The sequence below is a fragment of the Tachypleus tridentatus genome, chromosome 9, assembly GCF_004210375.1.
Source record: "Tachypleus tridentatus isolate NWPU-2018 chromosome 9, ASM421037v1, whole genome shotgun sequence".
NCBI classification, from domain to species: domain Eukaryota; kingdom Metazoa; phylum Arthropoda; class Merostomata; order Xiphosura; family Limulidae; genus Tachypleus; species Tachypleus tridentatus.
In genome coordinates, this window is record NC_134833.1 from 114711464 (window position 1) to 114736399 (window position 24936).

The window sequence follows — 24936 nt, forward strand, 5'->3', positions numbered from 1 at the left end:
TATCACAAACAACTAAATAAAGTATATAGCACTTAACATTTTTGTTGCTAAAAAGATATTTAAAATTTCGATTTAAATTATTTTCATTTATTAAACTTAATTTTAGTTTACTTTGAAAATAATTAATTCGTTTTGGGTTTGTAGTACATATCTTTTACTCATTCAACAATTAAATCTAACATCTTACTAAATAGCTCAAAAAATGATTAACCATATAACAGCATTAATCATTTGTTTACACCGCGAGTATCAAAGCCACCGAGGAAAGGGAGTGAGACAGCAGGAGACCCATCAATTTTTGCAATAAATATATAATTATAACCATATTATGAATGCCACAAAAAAACTCACTATTTTGTTTATATTGCAGCACATGACGGTACCATAACCTAAATTTAATTTCAATTGCGATACTCAGGCATAAAATTCGTTATCTTCCTTCTTTTTGTAATGTAGAATTTTTTTTTAATGTTTATCCTAAGCATGTGCAGTGTTTGCATAACACATGGTCCAAAAGTATGCGAAGCCCATTTTGCTGTTGCTACTTTTCTTCCTTTGCTATTCTCTGGCGATGATATCTGGTTAGGGTTATTTGCTATAATGATGTATGTTACGTGAGAATATGGGCAGATAGTATTTTCTAATAGCACTTTAGATGATATTTCGAGATTAGTCTTTCCTTTATCGAATAAGAATGACCAGTTACGTACTAGTCGCTGTTGTTAAATCTAACGCTTCCTATTAACTGTGAAATATAGACTGAAGTATTTATACACGAGATCGTAAAGTAAGTTTGTTGTTGGAAAAATAGATTGAAGCCTGTCATGGCCAGGTGAGTTAAGGCGTGCGACTCGTAATCTGAGGGTCGCGGGTTCACATCCCCGTTGCGCCAAACATGCTCGCCCTTTCAGCCGTGGGGGTGTATAATGTGACGGTCAATCCCACTATTCGTTGGTAAAAGAGTAGCCCAAGAGTTGACGGTGGGTGGTGATGACCAGCTGCCTTCCCTCTAGTCTTACACTACTAAATTAGGGACGGTTAGCGCAAATAGTCCTCGAGTAGCTTTGCGCGAAATTCAAAAACGTATTGGTGGAAGAAACAAAGCTACACAGAGCGTTATGTCTGCTGAGCCTACTAAGAGGCCCGGCATGGCCTAGCGCGTAAGGCGTGCGACTCGTAATCCGAGGGTCGCGGGTTCGCGCACGCGTCGCGCTAAACATGCTCGCCCTCCCAGCCGTGGGGGTGTATAATGTGACGGTCAATCCCACTATTCGTTGGTAAAGAGTAGCCCAAGAGTTGGCGGTGGGTGGTGATGACTAGCTGCCTTCCCTCTAGTCTTACACTGCTAAATTAGGGACGGCTAGCACAGATAGCCCTCGAGTAGCTTTGTGCGAAATTTCCAAACAAACAAACAAAGCCTACTAAGAGTATTGAATCAGGGTATTGGAATAACTAATTCTCATATATGCCGCTGAGAAACAAAGGATTGGAAGAATTACTAAACTTGAATCCAAACTGCTGGCAGAGGGTTAAAGGCTAAGTTAATTATATTTTAACATAACAGGGATATTTTTTAGATTTACGCTATTTTATTTCAACTTTGTAAGAAAAATGTGGTTCACACTCTTACGTTTATAGATAGTACTAAATATTTTTTCACGTGTCCTTATTAAAGTTTAATACACTTATAATATGAACTTCTTGTTTTGTGAATGTTTGTAAATATTATTTTTGTCAACCAACTCCATAAGATTGATATTAAGCAACGTGATATTCTTTAGGCCTCATGATGTTACAATAACACTGGCGGAACGTTGTTTTTTTAAACGATACATTTTATCTATCTCACTTTCGCTATTTTTAAATTTAAAACATTGTACAGTGGGATATTGCGTTTGTACGTGAGTTTTCTTATAGCAAAGCCACATAGGGATATCTGTCGACTGAGGAGAATCGAACTCTGATTTTAGCGTTGTAAATCCGTAGATTTACCGCTGTCCAACGGTGGACAGAGGGAGATACCTCCAATATTTATACAATGTACGTGTATGTACCTTGAATTTGTTCAATTAAGCATAGATAATTAAGAATTGTTTTTAGAGTAACAAGTAATTGTATTTAATGGCATTCAGAAAATAGAACATGAAACGTGTATTTTATAAATGTATAATTACTCATTCGCAAATATATTATGCAACCTAATGTTGCACTTAAACGTCCACAAGCCAAATCAACAATTACTTCAGGTAAAGTATAATCCAAATATATTTAAGTACAAAAATAAAGCAATGATTGTCAGCGTGTGTGCAAATTGATATTATATAATTAGAAATTATGGCTTACATTTTGTCACAAGGGAGCGCGAAAACTGACTTTATAAAAAAAAACTTTATACTTATAAATGTCAAGGGAGGCAGTTCACGTATACAGCAAAAGGCAGATTTAGGGCTGTTATGGAAAATATAAATCAAACTTGGACACCAAGCAAACACAAACTTTATTTACAGTCGAATCCTATTTTAACTCTCAAGAGAAGACTAGCTGCCTCGCAGGATGTAGGAAGCTTCATTTGCTTGTGTTAATGTTGGATTTCTGACTGCATGTTGTCCAATAAGTTCTACATCTTTTTTCCTTCTCCTAGCCACATAATATGCTTCGTTTCACAGCAATTTTGTTCCATTTCAATGTTGATGAATACCTATGATGTTTGCTGCTTTCACCTTACTAAGATGTCAGTGTCATGCAAGTGAAATTGTCCTGATGTGTTACACAAACTTACCATATGTTTCATAACCTTCCAAGGTTAACAGAAAAAAAAACTTCGGATATCTGGCACATTCTTACTTTAAAAATTCACTCAAGGGAACAATCGTGTTTCCCTTGTTCCAGTTATCACACATGCTTTCTTGTGGACAATATTACTGCATAACATACTGCATGTAAAAGCAAGTAACTTTTTCACTGTCAAGACATATGATGCCTTCTCTATACCATGTCCCTTGTTTCGTGTGTTTTTCTTGTAGCAAATCCACATCGGGCTATCTGCTGTGTTCCTCGAGAGGAATTGAATCCCTGATTTTAACGTTGTAAATCTATAGACTTACAGCTGTGCCAGTGAGGGTCAGTTTCATAGTCACAAGTAAAATGTCAGTTACTTGAATAGTGTTAGTGCCTTGAGAAATATACCTTTGTTGTTGTTCTTATATAATGCAATATTATTTTAATTGTAAACAAGAAGGATAAAAACATTGCTACATTACTACAAAATACTGATTATCTCTGAAAATATGCCACAGACCTAAAATAATTTGCTTTCTTAATGCTAAAGAAGGTAATATTTTTGTAGGTAAACCTTAATGCAAAGGAAGCATGAACAACCAAGTAAAATTAAATTGGTACATAGTTTTGGGAGTCCATGAATAGGGTGGTGTCTATACTAGTCCAAGTCATTTTATGGCAAGAGTAGTTCAACCCTGGCTCTTGTCAATATAAACAGTGACTGGAGATGCAACTGGTGAAAGTCTTCATGGGCTAAAAAAGTGACAATTCATAAGTCGCTACTGAACCGCTCTGGCCAGTGAGTTACATTGTTAAAGTATCTATATGTTACAGAGAAGCCTAGAATCATGCAGATCCAACACAGATTAAGCTGTGGTACCTAGTCATTCTGTGATCCAAGGATAGGAACTAAAGACAAAACTAAGTGTAAGGCACCCTATACAACTGCACCCAACTCAACCATAATGTTAAAAAAATCTCAGTATTGTGTGGGTTACAAGTCTATAGGTTAGAGTTCTATATCAAAACCACAGGGAGCTGTGATAGAAGATAAACAAATGAAATTACCAAAAATCAAACAAAAATTAAATATGAGATAAAAAGAAATGCTATAAAAGAACTACTAAATAAACACTGATTTATTTCACCAGTCACATAATGAAATCTATGATGGTAAAAGATATGTATCATTATGTATGCAAGTTGGATACAGAAAATTAGGTTATTAGATTTTAAACTTGCTGCAAATGAGTAACCACCTTACAATAACTGTTGAATAATAGTAAACCACAAATTTAATCTTTTTTCTCATGAAAACATCTAAAAATATTTGCAAGACTTAGCTAAAACAATATTACAATATAAGGTTATGTATTTGAATTATCTTTTATTTTTTTATATTCAATTTACAATTTCTGGGCTACATAAATAACATACCGGTGAAAGGTTACTTTACTTTCTACATTTCAGTCACCAACGTGTTTATCATTTATGTTTAAATTGTGATACTTTATAACCAAAAATATTTTTTTTCCAGGTTTGCTAGATTACAAGTTGTTACAAAACATGGATGTAATTCAGAAGTAAAGCTACCTGTAACAGTTCAAGATTTAGGAAAAACTTTGATCGAAAAATGATGTTCCAACAACTATTTAACAACATACTGCACTCTTGCAACACCTATTCTAGAGTTGGTGGTATATTCATGCATACTTCCATAAGCATAAAATGTAAAAACACTTATCAACATACTGCTTGTTAATAATTAACTTTTAAACACAGAAACCAAGAAAACAACAATGCTTGAATTGTTGGTCTGAAGCATTCATCAGATCAGATTAGTCAGAGCCTCAACATACAGATGCACACATTTAGGAAGCAGAATTGAAAAGTCTGTGGGGGCAGGGGGGTGTATATCTATCCTTTCCAAATTAGCTTGACTGAAAAGGTGAAAGGGTAGTTTGGGCAGTAAGGGTTTATTTGGTTTAAGATTTCTAAATTTACATTAAGTTTACTTAAGTTACTTTAAATTCCTTACATTTGTGTTTGTAAATTCCCATTACATGTTCTAAAGTTACAATCATTTTAAAGACATCCATCTTTAGGCAAATCTTCATAAGTTATACACCATTAGATTAAATGATTATATTTTTATTTGTCAGATATCCCAAGTGAACATTTACTCATTAATATTATTGATGTGTATTTTGAATCTTTTACTGCTGTTTTAAATTATTCTTGTTACTTGTGAAGATAGTATACTCAGGAAAATGTGTAACAGCAGAATGTGGAATATTATTTTAATATTACCATTTGAAAAACTATACTTTTTCTTACTGTTAAATGTTTACTTATAAGCAAATGTCCTCAAGTTAAAAAAAACTTTTAAACTTATACTAGTGCACAAGTTCTTCCTATCACTGGTAAATGTAAAACAAATATGTACAACTTTTGAGTAGAAGGCTACAAAAATAAGAGGCAAGTTTCTCTTTCAGTTTACCCAACTATATGCAACCAAGACAGGTTTTTAATGCTAACAAATCATAATTTAAGATAAGAAAAATTACCAAGCTAATATAAAACAACCAATGTGAAATTTGACTTTCTCAGAAGAAAAAAATCAATAATCCTGTAAACAAACTAAATGCATATTTTTCTCAAGTTCGATGTTTAGTAATAAGTTGACAAACAATAATTTATAATCAAAGTGAAGTGATATATTTTGAGGGAAAATACTACATGTTTCAACAAAACATTTATGTCTTCATCAGGGATGGTGTGTAGCAAAGCAAAATATGGTTAAGCTAAAGGAAGGGAACTAGTCACTAGACCTTACCATCAAAACCTGAATTACTTTGAACAGCAAGATTTTACTATCATGCTTATAATTCACCCACAGCCCCAAAGTGCAGTCTATAATATTATGGCAATGAGATATGAACCACAGACCCTCAAAATTATAGTACAGTATGCTAATTGATATACTAAACCCAGCCCATTTCTCTTCAGAATCACAGATCATATTTTGAAGTAATTTTTTTACTTTATTTCATTCAACACCTAAGATGTTGAATGTCTTTGTTATAGTAAATAATACATTTGAGAATAAATTTCTGAAAGCCCCTTACTTTAGTTATCAAACAAGTAAAACTTCAATAGAATGAGTCTTTCCATGATTGAAATATAACGGTTATAAATTGAGCACAGCAGAAGAGAGTAATTAAATTGTGAATACTGACAAAGGGATAAAAATAATTGCTCTACGTCTATTTAAATTATTTACAAAACAGTAAAAGGTAAAAAAACAGTTTTCACAACTACTTACAATATGACTCTGCAGGACTGAGTTTTATCATTCATATGACACTATTCTGTTAGACATTATAGACATTGTTATTAATTGTAAATCTGCAAGATGATACACCTAACATTTTCCCTTTTTTTTAATCCTATAACACAGCAATGACTTTAATAAATTGAAAAATGTTCAGAAACTATATATCAGTTATGCACTTTGCTTTATACATATTTCACCTGCAATTCCATTCTCATCTGGAATTATAAGAACAATTTTATTTTATTTAATCTCCTTTATTTGTATGCATATAGTGGTATATGTTCACTAAACATTATTTCCAGTACATGAATATTGTACATAGCACTTAAGTATCTGAAACATATGCAGTAAAATTTTAAATGTTCTTGTATAAATCTATAAAAAGTTGATTGTTCAGAGAGAATCAAAAGTACTTGATCATCTTGCTTTTACTAATATTTAAGTTTTTATAATTATGAAATGCCATGACAGACAGTGTTGGAAAATATTATACACCAAGAGTTTTGCAAGACATTAAAAAACACCACACAATTATATTTTCAAACTAGTTTCAATAAATATATCCTTAAAAAGAGAATTCAAAATATGAACCACCAAGCTCGAAACATGACATTTTGTGCACCTACTAGTCAGTCAAAATACAAATTGCTTTTACAGATAAAACAATGTTCATCAGCTACTTATTTATTTACAATTTACAGATAAAACAATGTTCATTAGCTACTTACTTATTAATAATTTACACAAAACATACTTCAGTGAGATTACGTGCTTAAATTTCACAAAGGAATAAACTATGGATCCTTAGATTCATACTATGGCAAGTTAATCACTAGACCATACCCAGCTTTAAATACATTTTAAATGTGACAAAAGATACTGTTGGATATCACATTTTACTATTTGAACAGTTAATAGCTCATCACTGATCTGAAGAAATTTGTAGTTTGAGTGCACAGGAACAAAATAAAAAAATATATTTTTATCCAAATTATATTTTACTTTCACTCTTAGAATTCTAAATTAACTGTAACAAGTTTTAAAGTTAAAACATTTCATCATATCATACTACATAATTTTTGTAAATTGGTAAGTTGAGTTAGTTGGGTGAAGGTTTTTTCATTTTCTTTTGAATATTTTGATAATTTTTAATTGGTTACAAGTTGAAAAATTGCTGTTACTGTAAGCTATGCAATATTTTATGCTGTAAATGTTTCATTCCTGCACTTTAAAACATTCAACTTTGTTACATGCAATACTGAAGTTTCTATGGTGATAACTGTGATTTTCCTACTATTAATTCAACTACAACACACTTATACTATGAGAACTTGCAAATTGCTGTTCACAACATGAAATCAATGGCAGTAGCAAAATAAAAATTTAAACTTTTGTTAGTTACATCAGTACACACTAATTTAACAACTAACATTGTAAACAATGTTTTCAAAGCTCAAGGAACTCTAGGATGTTGGTAAAAATTAATATCAGAATGAAAATATACTGATGGAACTGCTTAAATATTATTCCAAAGATTTTAAAAAATGTTTCATTTGGTACTTTTTAAATGTAATGAGTCATATGGTGTACAAATTTTTCAAAATACATGAAGCAAAAGAAATGGCTATTTTCATCCCAGTGAAGCAAAATACAAATGTGAAAAAGCCAATTTTAAGTCTGTTTTGTTTGTAGTTAAGCACTGTCCATAACATGAGTTATCTGTGTTGTGTCTACAAATCAAAACTTATGGCCATTATCATCATAAAATGTTACCAATAAACTACCTTTTATCCAGTTTGTTGCATTTGTTTCTAAATCATTTTAACTGTAAGGTTAGTTAAAACAACTGATTCCATTAATGCATTTAGTCACACAAGGGTTAAACAATTTTAACAGTATTCAAAGAATAAAAAAAAACTTTTAACATGTTTTAAAGTTGATTTATCCAGTTTCACTGATTACTAACTGAAATCAAGTACAAATTTGAACTTAAGTTAAAATGTGCACTAAATGGTTTGAAAAATATCTCAATGTGGGGAAAAAAACAAACTCCCAAGACTGTAAGATGGAACAAAAATAGTTTACTTAAAATACAAAAATTTAATCAGAGATCTACGAATTAAAATGGAATGACTATAAAAATGAAAATGTTATTCAAGTAGTTATTTATTACACAGCTATACTACTTGTTAGAGTTCAGTTTTCCTTTCAATCTTTACTAAATCCACTTCAAATATTAGGGTGGCATCACCTGCAAAGAAAAACAAACAAACAAACAGACTTAAGATAAAAAAACAAATAATAGTTTTTTTTCCATGAAATACTAGTTATCATTTACAGTGTCCTAATCCCAGGCACCAAATGTTTCTAATTGCTCCAAAATTAATTGTTTTCTGGTTTTAAGATTGTTTATTTAAACAATTTTTCTTTAAATTATCTATGCACCAAATTGCTCATGGGTTTCCAACTTTGCTGACAGAGTCCCTAATAACATACGAGAAACAAAACATTCTAGACAAAAATACTACCAGTATCACAATTAATCCCGTTAACTGCCCATGAAATCTATTTATAGAAATAAGAAATTTTATACAGTTATTTTAGTCAGCACTATTCACCTTACAAAATGATGCAATGTGGACACCATAAAAAATTAATAAAAACAAAACAGACTGTACTTCTGGGGTTGATCTGAATGTTATAATATACGAGTAATTCGTTAAATGTTTTACAATAATAACAAAAATATTTAAATATTTGAAAGAGATTTTATGTTTTGAAATCCTTATAATTTTTGTTATGTATAGCTTTTAATATTCACTGTAATATTAATCAATAATTAAAGAGGATCAACAGTTTCACATTCAACTGCATGTATAATTTTCTCCAAAACCTTTACTAAACACATGGTATTAATAGAATAAACAATTAAATATCTTTATAAATAATTAATTAATAAAACTAGTGAAATGTTTTGCAATGTTAAAAACAGCATCTGTAACATTAGCATTCTAAAAGTAAGTATACCCTCATGATAACTAATGACATGACAAAAATATTTTACTATGAATCTACAGCAAAAATATTTGAGTAGGTTTACTCTCAACATATATTGATATATAATTTGGTAAACTGTGAGAACTATACCTGGCTAAATGAAAAATAACATGCTATTTTTTTAATTGATTATATAATTACAAAAATAATGGTATGTCATAAAAATACTCTTTACTGTACCTGGAATTGTGGGAGGAGCACCACTTGCCCCATATCCGAGATCTGATGGTATAACCAATTTACGTTTCTCCCCTTCACACATTCTATAACACAAGATCAACTTTATAATTAAATACGTGAAAACTAACTTCAAGGTTTATAATTTCTAACATTTTTACTTGTACATTAAATATTAGTTTAAATCAAGATTAGAGAGCAACTGATACAGGGTTCATATTAAGACTTGCAGTTAAAAAGTGAAAAATTATGTGCAAATTCATCTGTTAATGGATCATTTCACACCAACAATTGTTAAAAAGTAAAATTTGGGGACAGCCTTTAGATGTGTTCAGTTTTAAACTACATTTCTTCTAAGATTTTAGATGTTGCTTTGAGAATCCTTTTATGATCCACATGTTCCAACATTTGCAAATATAACATTGACAGCTGAATACATAATGTCATTCTGTGTGTATAAACTTTAGCATTATATAAATGCATACAAAACAAATCAAACAGTATTTGTATGAAATTATTCTAGAATAGCTTAAATTTTTAAAACAAATTCACAAGTGATCAGTACTAGCACATTCTTTATTACCAAGGGTTACTTTAAGAATTTCTTCAGTAATAAACATTATTATGCAAAACAGATTAAAAAAACCTTGACTTGAAGTGAACATCTATCAAATGTTATCAGTTCTGACATACAAACTAACAATTAAAGATAAAAAATACGTGTTATGTACCCAAGCAAACCTTGATCCCATCCTCGAATGACTTGACCTGATCCTAGAGTGAAAGTTAATGGTTGGTCTCTTTTGTAGCTGCTGTCAAATTCTGTGCCATCTTCCAATGTTCCCTTCATATTAACCAAATTATACAAGTTCTGTAAAGCCTAAACTGTACAACTTGAATTTCACTTGTGAATATGAAATTAAAGTTCTCTATTTACCTTATCTTTTAAAAAATAAATTCTACAACTGGTTTTTCTATTCAACAGAAAAAAAAAACATATTAGACACAAGACATGTACTTTAACTCATCCTTTTAACATTCCACTAAAACTGAAAAGACTAACTCAATATTACAGAAACCTAAGATGAAGTTTATTGAAACACAAATTACTCTATAATCCTGCTGTTCTTCAAACAGAAATTTGTGTTTAGATGTAATACCACATATTTTAATCAAAAATTACTTTAACAGCCACCTTCCAAACTTTCACCAGTAGATCAATTTCATTTCAAATGTAAGAACAAAACAGGCAATATTTTACAAAGACAAATTTAAAACATTGCATGAACATTTCTATTCTTAAAATTCAAAGTCCTAAGAACAGGCTTCGAAATCTTGTTTACTTTTTGTACAAAAATCCAACAGCAGAAAGTTGCCAGTTCTTAAAATGTATTCCACCTTACATCTTTTATTCTTACACACTCTTCGTAACCAAACAGTTTTTTCTAAGCTCCCATAACCCAAGCTTCATATTATACATTTGAATTCCAATTACTCATTTAACCCACCCAGATCCTCCTAAGTTACTAGAACAAATCATCCAGTATGAGTCCTCTTGTCATATTTCATCAGCATATTTGGCTTTAACAGATGTAAGATATCTATATCCATACTTAAGCAAGGTTGTGCAAAATAGATTCTGTCTTACCAATCATAAATATTGTGCTGTAAAACCAGAAACATGTAAAACATATTACTTATCCATCACATATAAGGTTTTGTTTATTTTAGAACAAAGCCACAAGAGGCTATCTGTTGTCCTCATGGGAAATTAAACCATGGATTTTAGTGTTGCAATTCTGTAATCTTACCATTGTTGTATGGAAATAGAAATTTGAGGCATAAGATTATTTCTAATATTGTATTATTCTCATTCTTTCTGATATCCTCTATATCATGCAAAAATAACAGATGCAACATCATTTACTGAAGGTCTGTAAAAACTAGAGCTGGGCAATTAAATAAGTTAACCAATATAACAGATTAGTTATGGATATTAATTAGTATAAAAAATTAACCACATAAAATTATTAAATCGATTAATGTTCAAAAGACAATCATCCAATAAAAATTAGTTTCCATTTACTCCAGCTACTCAAGTCTCATGCAAGAATAATCGATTAACAAATTTCATGAACTATTTCACTCTACCAAATAATGAAATGATTAAATTGATTGCTCATTATTTAGTTATTCACCCTATCCATGTTTCAAGAGAATAATCAATTAATTGAATATGGTTGATTAATGAACCCAATGATTAATCAATTAGAATCCAATAATTGTTGTGTTCTAGTAAAAAGAACTCACAAAATAACATTTACACTAACTCATAGGTGCAACTGCAATGAAGAAGGCTATCGGAACAGAAGCATTGAATAGACATCGTATAGTTTAAAATAGACATCAGGTCCATCCATTATTTTAACACTACATGTACAAGTTGAACAACAGTTTCAACAGAAGATAGCAGCACAAAGCACTGTCTCATGTAATCACATGCCAAATTTTCATAAAGAACCTACTATGGCTGCTTACTCAAGCAGAAATGTACAACATGCAGTAACCAGTTTACTTCTATACTACAAGCAATAAAAAAAATTGCACAAATGAAGTATGATGTAGGGATGTAAATGTTAACAATTACCAAAACAAGGTAGGGATGAATACCCAAAACCATACAAACAAGGTAGGGATGAATACCCAAAACCATACAAATATTACATAATTAGTCAAATCTTTCCAAGAATCCTTTATCTACAACTTAATGTTGAATTTCCTGTCAGTTGCATGAATTCAGGTTTGAATAAAAGCATTTAAACTGAATATTACTATATAGTCTTACAGTGGCTAATTAGCTTGTCAGATTGAGTCAGTACTTGCTGGTTATTTATGTAGGGATTTTTAACATTACCATCTGTCATGATACAAAATACTTTAATGTAAGTATTATCAATTAGTGTATCTTGTGAATGAATATTTTATGACTGTTTAGTTGCTTTTTTAATTATAAGAGTTAAAAACATTCGATTATTGGAAGTTGTGTTTGAGAGTCATTAATATTGATAATATAGCAAACAAATGATTAAGTAATAAACATTAATTATATGAAAAGAGCAGGAAACAACAGATAGATAAGAGTGAAGTCATGACCAAGAAAAACATTGGCATGAAGTTAACTGTTGTAGAAGCTATAAGCCTAATGTTTAAGATGTTAGAGGAAAACTAAGTTTTGAAAGAGACAAGAATTATAGTTTAGTTTTATCAATGCAAGGTCTAAAGTAACTGAACCAGCCTTTGTGTACTTTGACAAAAGGAACAGACAATATGCAAAGTACAAGGACCAGATAATTGCTGGAAGAGCAGCATATGACTGCAGGAACTCAATAACAGTGTAAATGACTTACCATTGAAATACTAGTGCAATAGGAACAGAGAAAGGTAATTTGGCTTGTCATATGAAATTCTAAAGCAATTAAATATGCCTAAGTGGACTTTTGACAAGAAGAATAGAATTATTTTTAGTGTGATGATATGCTTATGATCTCTATAGTGTAAAAAAGTTGTACATACACTTAGGTAGTTCAAACATGTATACATTTTTTGAACAAGTGGACAGCATGCTATTTGTTTATCCTCGATTTTTTTTTCAAGAAGCCACAGATACCTACTGTAAAAGAATCCTAATCCCATAAACAATACAGCATATATTTATACTGAACAAAGAATAAATAAAAGCCTTTTCATTAGCAATTAGTAAGTCCCAACCTCTAACATCTGACATCATCCCTACATCATTAGTTTTTATTACTTGTTTACCCTCTTTTAAACAATTTCATTAAAGTTAGTTAATAAGTGAGCATTTGTTTTATTTTCAAACTCAGGTGGTGATGTATAGATGCAAATCTGAAATCTGATCAAAAGTAGTATCTTATTTGTTTCATAGTGAAACAACAGCCTATCACATTCTACTTTCCAATGAATAAAAGGCTAAATGTAAAATATTCTCTGATAAATAAGCAATTTTCTGCTGTCTGAAGAAATAATTCAATATCTTTAGACCAGAAAAGCATATCCCAATTATAATTTTCTCTACAAGTACCTTATTCCTATTCACAGAAACGTTTACCTACCAGAGTATTTACTCTTATTCTTTATATTGCAACCCATACGAAAGTAATAAAAAATCACTTTTACCTCTAATTATTAAACAACTTAATTCAAAACTGAGTACAGAACATTCTATCCCCAAGCTGTCCAATTTCTGAAAACTAACCATGTGACTGAAGGTAGTATAAGAAAATAAAGCATTTATTTTACTACCTTTTATTTGTTTCATCACTATTTTTCATGTGTTTAACAGTAACACTCCACAATATTTTTTGAACAGTTTGTGTTTATCTAGTGTATCTGTTCTGGATGCATAATTTTTTGTGCTTTTCTGACTAATGTATTTAAAAGTTGTTTTTTTAACACTTTTTGTTCCTTATGGCAAAAAAAACATTCCATATGTTCATTCTTGTCTTTGGAAATTACATTAAAACGTTCCAGGTAATGTAACCAACTCAACTCCTTCATAAAAATAATTTTAAATAACTTTGTGAGCATCAAACCTACTTAACAGTTATCAAACCTTCGAAAAACTATTTTTAGAGCCTCTTGTCTCTACTTGGAGCACTCTTCAAAATCCTAGCTTCAAACCAGGATTGCATAATAACTGCCCATATGAAAACAATGTGCACTGAAGAATTTGCTCAGGATCCAAAGATTTTACTATAAAGCATACAAACATTCTCATTAGTTTCAGTGCTTTACCTGTGTGGCAACCATCAAATACATAGTTGATTTTATATGACTAAGTACTGCACCAATATGTATCAAAATAAAGTATTTACGTTAGATATGTCTGATATCAGGTGTTTGTGCTTTTGTACACAAAACAATACACACCAAGTCCTCCAAAATTCCAAAAAGTAAGCATTCTGTGCCCCAAAAATCTTAGACATTCTGCTACCAAACACCAAATCAGATCAATCTTACCCTAGAATATCTTGCAAATTAGCTTTTCTTCTCAGCAAAAACTAAAAATATCTTCAAACATCTATTATTTATTATAAATGTATTCCTTATTGACTACTAAGCTGAAATACCAAAACAATGTGAATGTAGAACTCTTATTTGCACCAATAACTTGGTTAAATACTTTTTGAAAGGTACACACAATACATATTACCTGTTAATACAACCCATCAAATTGCAATTATTCAAGCTTAATCTTTATGACCAAATAGATTATAATGTTCATAACTGGCATTTCTAAAGATTTTTGCTCCAGTACTTAATGCATTAGTTAATAAACTTTATTCTCAAACTGTAGGCTGAAACTGACAAACTTGAACCTTAAAAAACAACTCTCAAATGATTAATATGTATAATTTGTTAATATTAAAATCAATATTTTTATCAGTTAGATATGTAAAGTACATTTGCTATACAATACAACTACACGTGTAAAATTCTAATTAGTACACAATGAATAAGCTTACTATAACATTCAGATGTTGGAACAATGTGTTTTAATTCAGCAAATTTGTAGAAAAATTATGATACTGAAATGGAAAATAATTTATATGGATGAATAAAATGTTTTAACATTTTTATGTAATTAACCACAGAGAATAGAATACATGCCACATAACTTTTCCATGTATTATTTGGACTTAATATTTTGCTTTACTTGTTTTGAAAACCATGCCTCAAAACCAAGAAAAATGGTTGAATTTCACAGAAAACTCAGGCCACTTAAGTAATGTCCTAAATTTACGTAAAAAGAAGATGAGTTGTACATAAAAAATGTGATAATATTAAAGTTATTAACAATTAATTTTTATTGCTAGTTTTACTTGTATTATTCCATCATCAAATAATTCACAGGATACCTTAAATATAACCTACAATATTTACATCTTGTTTAAGTATAAAAAAAGTTTTGTCATTTATAAATATGTTGAAACTAACTAGTATTTATATATATTTTAAACATTGATATATGCATATAGAAAATGTACATAAATATAGCACGTCTTAATTACTTCTTTAACAAATGTAATAAAGTTTCATTTTAGCATACCTTATAATGCATATGTAGAACATCTCCTTTTCTAGATTTTTTGTCACATGTTTCAGGTCTCTTTTTTATGCCTATCTGTAGCTTCTTAGGTTTTGAAGTTGTTGTGGAAGGTGTTGATGACTCATCTCCAATGACCACAAATTCAACCAAACACAAAACCAAAATTCCCATAAGACAAAATTTAACAAACATTTCTTTGAATGCCATTATTATAGTGCTGTATTGGAAAAAAAACAAAAAAAAACATTATTACAATTTTCATGTAATAATATTTCTAGTTGCAAGCCTAAGGAAGAACAAGTAAATATAACAAGATCAAGCTTCAGTAAAACTACCTAATTTTTCACTGAATGTTACAACATAAATCCAATAATTATGCTTTGCAAAAATGCAACGTTTGTGGGTATTTGACCACAGCACAATTACTGATCCTTGCTAGTTTCTATATATTTTTATATTTAATCTACCTTTTAATTTTATATAACAATGTAATACCACTCATAACAATTATTAGTTCTACTTCACCAAATTCCAATTTCCTTATTGTTTATGTTTCAATACATATTAAAAATACTAGTAAGATAGAAAAATCAAAGCATCAGAATAGAATTATCTATTAAATCATACTTTACGATAAGAATAATGTTAATTTCATTATTTGGTGCAAGCCATTTAAGCTTCCAGTTTTCCTACACGTTGTATGCTGAGAGGTTATTAATAAATAGAGCACCAGGAATAAAATTTTTTCCATGCTTTAAAAGACTGGCAAATGTCAAGTTTGTAAGTGCCTTTTCCACTCTCTCATTGGAGAGGATGGAGAACTGTTAATATTTCTTCTATGGTTGAAAAGAAGTGATGAAAGATTTCCTGGAAATTATAGACCTGAAAATCTTATATTCTTAGCAAAAAAAAAAGTTATCTTAAAGAAGATTTGCTGAATCATTTAGTGAGTATAAGAAAACAGTAGAAATGCAACATATAGATAACAATGGACCATACAGTTCTTAAAGATTGTTCTTGCACATTCTTTCTTGATAAAAGTAAAAACTGAAATGACCCTTTGTTTTTTATGGAATAATCAAGTCCCCTTTAAAAGTCTGTAAAGTGCTGGTCTTCACTACTGCCTTATTAAACTCAATTATATTTCAAAATATTATTTGTCACCTAAATGAAGGAAAATGGGTGGACTAAGTGTACTTGAATTTTAAGAATTTTGATTTGGTTTATATACAAGATTGGATATGAAAATCACATGAGTAGGAGTTAGAGAAAATAAATTGTTTTGATCAAAGAATGATAGAGAAAAGAAAGCAAAACAAAGAAGGCAAAGTGGTGTGCCTCAGATGTTATTGCTTTGTTTTTCTTATTATCAGGAACATAATTATAAAACTTTGCTTATGACATTAAACTCTTGATTATATATATCTGCATTGAGGATGCTGAGGGTCTGTAGAATGACTTGAATCAACTGGAAAGTCAGACAAATAGTGGCAAAACTACTTTATTACTTATTCAATATTGATGAGAACCCATTCAATGGAAGAAATGAGCCTTGGCATTGTTATAGGCAAGTTACTCAAGCTACCATGGCAGTGATGTTGCTAGTAATTAAAAAAAAAATTAAGACTGCACTTACAGACATACTAATAAGCAAAAAAAAACCAAAAAGCAAAGAGGTTATTGTCCTATTATATAAAATACTGGTAAGGCATAATTTGGAATACTGAGTTTTAGTTTCCTTATCTAAGAAAGGACACTTTCAAATTTTAATAAAGTTTGATGGAAAGTTCTTCAGTGGTTCCAGGAATAGGAATATTATCTTATATTTATCAACTTCATTAGTACTAGCAGTGCTAGTTATTTGGCAATGGAAGCACATGTTTATTCATTTATTTATTGTAAAATTCAATGAAATGTTTTGTTTATGAATTTTTCACAAAAGTTACTTTAGGACTATCTGCATTAGCTGACTCTTATTTTTAAGTTACAGATTGAAGGGAAGGAAGCCAACTCGTGTCTATCCTTTTCCATTTATCAAAGAAAAGTGGTATTGACCATAACTCTCCCACAACTGAAATGGCAAAGATTTTTGGTGATGTGATTCAAACCTGTGACGAACAAATTACGAAAATTAAATTACATCTCTTTACACAAAAGACCTAATATTAATATGTCTATCCATATACTAAAGTATCATTTGACTCAATTAAAAACCCTTTCGAAACTGAACGAAAAATCAGGCTTTATAAAGCATACAGGACAGACTAATGCTATAATAATGATTAATTTCTGAAATAAAACGTAAAGTGCAAACTGTATTCTCAACACATAACTTGCATACAATACAAGTACAGAAGTAGCAAAGTTTCAGTCTAAATAGTCATTATTATAATATTAACTATTACTAACTTTAAATAAGTATTCTAAATAAATTATATTAAACTATTCCCAATATAACTATATTATACTTACAGTTTTATACAGCAATAATTATTAAGTTAATAGTAAAAGTTAAAACTAGTAAAACTAAATAAAATTAGTAGCAAATGTACGATCACTTTGTCTATGTAAAAAAGAAATAAACATAAACGAAATATAAGTTGGAATTTTTGAAGTAATGTAAAAAGAACTTAAGAAAACTACCTTCTGATTTCCAGAATCAATAATTTACAAGTTTACCGAAATCGTTTAGCAACATTAACTTTTGAGTCGTGCTCGAATACGTCGTGTCACTTTTCTCTAAACCTAAGTTACATGATACTTAACACTGAAACGTCCTCTATCACCTATAGATTTTATTTAACAATATGTGTATGAATATATAAGTAATAAATGTAATATACAAATTATGAACTTAACAATATCAAGCCTAATTCAAACGAGCGTAAAAACAAAACATATAGAAACAAAAAGAAATGACAAAAATCAGTAGTCATGTTGGCGTATAACTGTGCACTAGAATTCAAATAGCGTTCAAAAGAGCCTGCCTTATCAATTACACCCCAATGCGAACGAGGGAATATTCCACTCCTCTCACATTATGACTAAGAAATTTCGCTTCTGGGGACTTGAACTTAGATTGTCTTCGTTTCTATTTCAAGCTTGCTTGTTTTCTTATGAAATATCATTTTCAGGTTCTCGGCCGCAGACCTAAATGTGCTACGAAACATTAAAGTGTTGTCAACATAGAAGAAACACTTCTCCCAATGAAACATATTCAAAATAAACTCCACTAGCCTCTCACTAGTGACAAGTAAATTATACTAATGGAATGGCATCCTCATAAAATCTATCTCTTATGCTAAAATCATTATCAGATCTGTTTTCATCATCTAACTCCATTTGTTAATATCTGAATTCCAGGAATTTCATGGATATCTGTGTGGTGCTTATTTAATTGAACGTGCATCGCCTATATCTTTGTGTTGTTATGTAACTATTGTTGGACCTAATTGGTCATCTAGTCCTATAAATATAATGATATATTGAATCAAAACGCCACTGGTTATAAATCAGCTTAGCATGCCATACAATAAAATATTGTCTCTATTGATGGTCTTATCTTTCTTTATTACTAAAGGTTTGACAGTGCTCTTCAGTCCATTTTACTAAATAGTTCTAAAGCTTTTACTTTAGTTTTTATTTAATCATCTCTATTTTAACCTCAATTGAAATCATAATTCATTTGTTGTGCCACTCCCTTACGCTTGCTTAGTCAATTTTCTGTTCATAGTTATTAGACCAGTCCTACTGTATGGCCTACCTGTTAGTTTTACTAATGTCAATAAATGTCATGATTTGTTGGATGTTTATATCAATGGTCCCTATGATAGAAACAACTACTTAAACTTTTTATTTTCAGTCTTTGAAATAACTCAATTCTCTTCCCTCAGTTCATTCTGAAAGGATTTCAGTGAACTTTTTGACATTTTTCTTACTTTAATGTCTTATGGTAGTTTTAATACTTAAGATCTGAGTGTGGCTCTATGGTTAACATGCCCTACTGTGAATATGATTATGCCCATACCTGTTTACTGCCAGTTTGGGGTCATGGGTGTATTATAACAATTGTGATAAAATTCTGTTATTTGATTGGAGTAGTCCAAGAATTGGTTGTGTGTAGTGTTGTTAGTTAACATTTTCCATAATCTAACACTTCTAAATTAGAAATAGCTTGTACAGATAGCCCAAGAGTAGCTTTTCATGTTATTCAACAACATAATTCGTTGAATTTATAATGCCAGAACAATTAGCGCTACCACATGCACAGTTGTTCCCATTAAAATATTCAAATCTTGAGAAATCACCTTATCTACCACTGGAAAGCATTGTTATTGAACTTCATGTATAAGTACGTTTATCACGAGTAGACTACTTATACTATTGAATAAGTTACAATCCGTGTTAAACAGGGGATTCAGATTATAATAACTCAAATATACTATTTTATATTTACTACAATTAAAGGTCATATGTCAAATACTTACCAATTGAGCCAAGTCATTCTCTAACATCTAAACATTTTCAATGCAAAGAGAAATAAATACCCAAATATCATTTAAGAACTTTGCTAATTTACTGATTTTTTTTTTAATTTTATTGTTGGTATAATTCATGTAAGTAAGAGAGTGTGCGTGTTTATTTTTTATGATAAAACCACATTGGGCAACCTGCTGAGTCTACCGAGTGGAATTGAACCCCTGGTTATAGTGTTGTAAATCCGTAGACTTACAGTTATACCAACGGGACACAAGTAAGAAAGAGTAACGGCCGACTCACTGACTTCACACAACAATTTAAGATTCAGTTTGACTTAACCCGAAACTACTGATAACTTTTTGCTTTCTTTCATCAAACCACCATATAACTCAGTGAACTAGTCTTTCCCAACCCTAATCAACGTAATTCTTGTGGATAATCTTTTGTATAGCATCTTGTCAAAATATTTCTTATAATTTGAAGTACATTAAGTCCACACACTTCCCATCATCCAGAAAGCAAGCGACACCATAGAAAAATTAAACATATTAATGAAGAAAGATTTATCTTCTGTGTACTTATATAGGCTTTCATATTTTACAAAGTGACTTTGTAAAGTTTCATGTATGAAATTCTCTAGATTTGTCTTTACACAAATAATACCAACTTACCTGTAATTTCCAGAGTAACTCATAACTTCTTTTAAAGAGACAAATATCACTAATAATTCTCCAATCATAATGCCTCTGTCCACCGTCTGTCTTATAAAAAAAAAATGAGAAAGGGACGTTTAGAAATCTGATCTTCTGGTTTCCTTGAAAACCTTGTGCTTTGTTTATTTTTCATATCTCTATTCATCAACAAAGGATTGATAATCAGTGATGTCGAGAAACCCACTTGTTGAGAAATTTATATGCAAAAACGGCTCGTTTGGGTTGAGAAAATATTTTACATAGAAGGTCGAAACGTTGTTCGCTCTTCTATGTAAAATATTTTCTCAACCCAAACGAGCCGATTTTGCATATAAAAGGATTGATAATCGCACGACTCGAGTGAAATACAAACTTTCTCATAGAATTATCAGGGTCGCGAATATTATTAATATATTTTCTTGTAAGACAAAAGAGAACGTTTAAAATTTCAGCTATATCATTTTGTTATTTTACACATTGAATAAAACGACGTTTTGAATAAGATTTAGGACTTCTATGTTTAACTTAAAATTTTAAGGAGGTTAAATAATTGTCTTTATATTTTGTATTTATGACAAAATTACTCTGGTTATCTTCCACTGTCTCTAATTTTGAACTACTAACCAGGAAAGCAGACACTTAGCAACATCCTACTACATAACATCTATTCTAAGAGATTAACTGTCGTTCTTATAATATATCAATCGCAAAATTGGGAATATTTTGCAGTATTTAACTGATTCGAAACCAGCTAGTGAGTTACGATAGATAAAGCTTTACTACTGGGCTTACTTGGGCTTACAGAGGTTGAATAAGGTGTTTGTATTAATTGCTATATGTTAAATATACACAACTGTTTTGTGTAACTTTAATATGAGAGTTATGATCTAAATAGTTATGCAGCGTGGGTGTTAAATTTAGTATTTTTAGAAGCGATAATTTATCGCAGGTTTGCTTACGTTCCTGTGAACAAATCATTTGTTCTGTAGTTCAGATGTTCTGAATTGATGTCAGTTTATTCAAACTTTCTGAATTTCTCTTGTTGCATTATGTGAGTATTGTTACGTCACAAACGTCTCATAATTTGTAGTAAGTTTTGGGCCTCAGTCGAGGTAGTATATGTGTAGGTAACCAAGTTAATATAAGTAAATAAGTTAGTAAAAGTGAAAGTGAAACAAAAAAACAACGTGAAGTGAGACTGCATTATTGTGAATTTAGCTGTAAAGGGCGTTTCTAAAGGAGACAATTATTAAAAGGTCTCGATGTAACTCTGTTAACCAATTCTTATAATTTTGATTTTAAGGTGAGCATCATAGCATTGTATGGCAATAATAGAGTATAGAAAAATAATTTTTCTTATCAAAGGGTGTTCTAAAGTAAATGACCCGCCTGTGTGTACTTTGTCGAAAAAGAGACAAATATTTAAAACTCTGGATACGAATGTGATAACTAATAATGTAACATATTTGTGTGCGTACGTTTAACTTGTTTTCAGTATATATTTAAAGACAAGAGGATTTTGTGTTGACCGTTTATTGCTAACATTTATCGCCAACAAGTCACCGACACCTACTGTAAAGAATTGCGGCTCGATAAAAACTGCTATTATATTTTAAAAGTCACAAGACATTTGGAAATAGCATTTATATGAAAATAGTCAAGGCTAGCAAATATGTTCCAGTATGGAAATTATAACATCCTCACCACACCGAAAATTCACGCTTTTTCACCTGTGTGGGGCATTATTAAGTGACTGTCTATCTCACTATTCATTGATGAAAGCCCAAGAGTTAGCGGGTCAGTATTGTTGACTGGTTGCCTTTTCTCTAGTATATCTCTGCTAAATTAGTGATGGCTAGCACAGATAGCTCTCATGTAGCTTTGCTTGAAATTCAAAACAAAACAAACATAATTTTAATTTATTTGGTTTAAATAACGTGAATTCAAGTGTATTTCCTGTATAATGTTTCTGTAGACTGCGTTCACTTGTACACTGTTATAGGCTTAAGATTACAAAGAGCGTTTCAACGAAAATACCTCGCTAACGGCACTGAAAACTAATGCACAAATAAGCTTATTAAAACTGATAAAATTTTCTGACATTTAGCTAACTCACTCACTAAATACTCAATCGCATTTGGTATATACTTCAAAGTATTTACATTCGTTACCCGTTAACTTCTTCAGTATTACTGAGCCAACTATATACCCTCATTTAAACCTATTTCTAGATTTAACGGGAAAAGTCTGATTTACCCATTTTGCTAGCACCACGAGTATAATTGATTATCTTTGTTTAATAGCTGGAAGTTGTAGTTTAAAAAAATCATCTGACCTAACAATGAAGAACATTTCTGTTGCTCACATTCTTGCACAACGGGCCCGACGTGGTCCTCCTCTTGACAACCATTTCCTTTCAATTATACACTGAGACCTACTATAGTAGAGCATAATATCATTAGCAAACTTATGTAATTTATTGACTATTCCTTTATCTATGCCACTGACGTAATGAGGTACAATACATGTGGCATCAATCCAATTTGATTGAACCCTACTTATAATAATACTCTATTTTTTCATCCAGTCACTCTTTTATCCAATGAATTAATTTATTCCCCACACCTATAGATATAATTTTTACAAACCTTTTATGAGACGTCTTGTCATATACTTTGTGAAAATCCAGATACACTAAATCTGCAACATTATCTTCACCTAAATAAGCAGTAACCTTTCAAAAATGTCAAAAGATTTGTAAGGGAAAATTTTCCCTTAGTGAAACCATTTTGACTATCCAATACAATTTTAAACTTTGTTAAATGACTTTGCAAAGAATTTTTTATCAGATTTCCAAAACGTTTCTCACATATGATGTAAGACTAATTGGCCTATAATTACTGTAACAGTTTTTATCACTTACATTGAAAAGAGAAGTAACATTAGCCAAATTGCAATCCTTTGTTACCTCCCCAATATTCAAGGAATTACAAAATATAGTAGCTGAGAGCTCATATATCCAATTCTTAACCTTCGTCAGAACCATTTGGAAAATATTATCTGGCCCAGGAATCTTATCATTTTTTTAAATATTTCATAAGTTTTTCATAACACGCTCAAAATTTGAGTGATCACATTGTTCGATCTTGCTTCCATCTATCAACTATTTAAAATGAGCAATATTGCTTAAATCTGTTTTAGGAAAAACAGAAGATGGGATGGTGATTCTTTGGGATGAAGAATTTCGAAAATAGTACCAGCACTAACAGCTCTGAAACCTCATATACAAGGAGCCATCCTGATAAAATAATTGACAAAGGATACAAATGCCTACGGCTGGTAATCCTCCCCTTTACGAAAACGGATATTGCGCAAATGTAAAAGTATCAGTTTTATTAATATAGCCCGTTACATATAATTTCAACGGATATATATTATACATAAAGCAACTTATCACGTCTGAATAACAATTACAACCTTCTACGTGCTCCAGTCTGCAAGTGCAACGAGTGTGAAAACATGAGACTATGATGCAACTAGCCTTGGAGATTAAAAAATGGATTATGAATGATTTTTGTATTATCACAACTAGTTCATGATCGTAACTTTTTATCTGAAAAATACTGATTACAAACAAACCAAATATTTATTGCCTTGATACTACTAGTTTTTCTACTAAATGCAACTACTTCACATGAGGGTCGCGGGTTCGCGCCCGCGTCGCGCTAAACATGCTCGCCCTCCCAGCCGTGGGGGTGTATAATGTGACGGTCAATCCCACTATTCGTTGGTAAAAGAGTAGCCCAAGAGTTGGCGGTGGGTGGTGATGACTAGCTGCCTTCCCTCTAGTCTTACACTGCTAAATTAGGGACGGCTAGCACAGATAGCCCTCGAGTAGCTTTGTGCGAAATTCCCAAACAAACAAACAAACTTCACATCAGACAATAGAGTAACATTTATTTGTTAAATGAATTCATAAAAAAATTCAATGCATTCTATATTCGCAAAAGTGGTTTATGGCCTCAATTAAGCAGTTATTTTCAGTATGGGATTGAAGTAAATCTTATGCTTATAATTTTGAGAAAATTATAATTAGCTAAACATGCTCGCCCTCCCAGCTGTGGGGGTGTATAATGTGACGGTCAATCCCACTATTCGTTGGTAAAAGAGTAGCCCAAGAGTTGGCGGTGGGTGGTGATGACTAGCTGCCTTCCCTCTAGTCTTACACTGCTAAATTAGGGACGGCTAGCACAGATAGCCCTCGAGTAGCTTTGTGCGAAATTCCC

At 31.0% G+C, this 24936-nt stretch overlaps 1 protein-coding gene across 1 annotated transcript; it reads right to left on the minus strand.

Moving 5' to 3' along the window:
• Positions 1 to 8176: 8176 nt before the first annotated feature.
• On the minus strand, positions 8177 to 18259 carry LOC143226108 (peptidyl-prolyl cis-trans isomerase FKBP2-like). The gene is made up of 5 exons (XM_076456628.1): positions 18123 to 18259; positions 15480 to 15696; positions 10081 to 10193; positions 9353 to 9435; positions 8177 to 8366 (listed from the first exon to the last, which is right to left on the minus strand). The coding sequence occupies exons 2-5, from the start codon at positions 15684 to 15686 to the stop codon at positions 8305 to 8307; spliced, it is 465 nt and encodes a 154-aa protein (XP_076312743.1). The 5' UTR covers positions 15687 to 15696; positions 18123 to 18259; the 3' UTR covers positions 8177 to 8304.
• Between the last annotated feature and the right edge of the window lie 6677 nt (positions 18260 to 24936).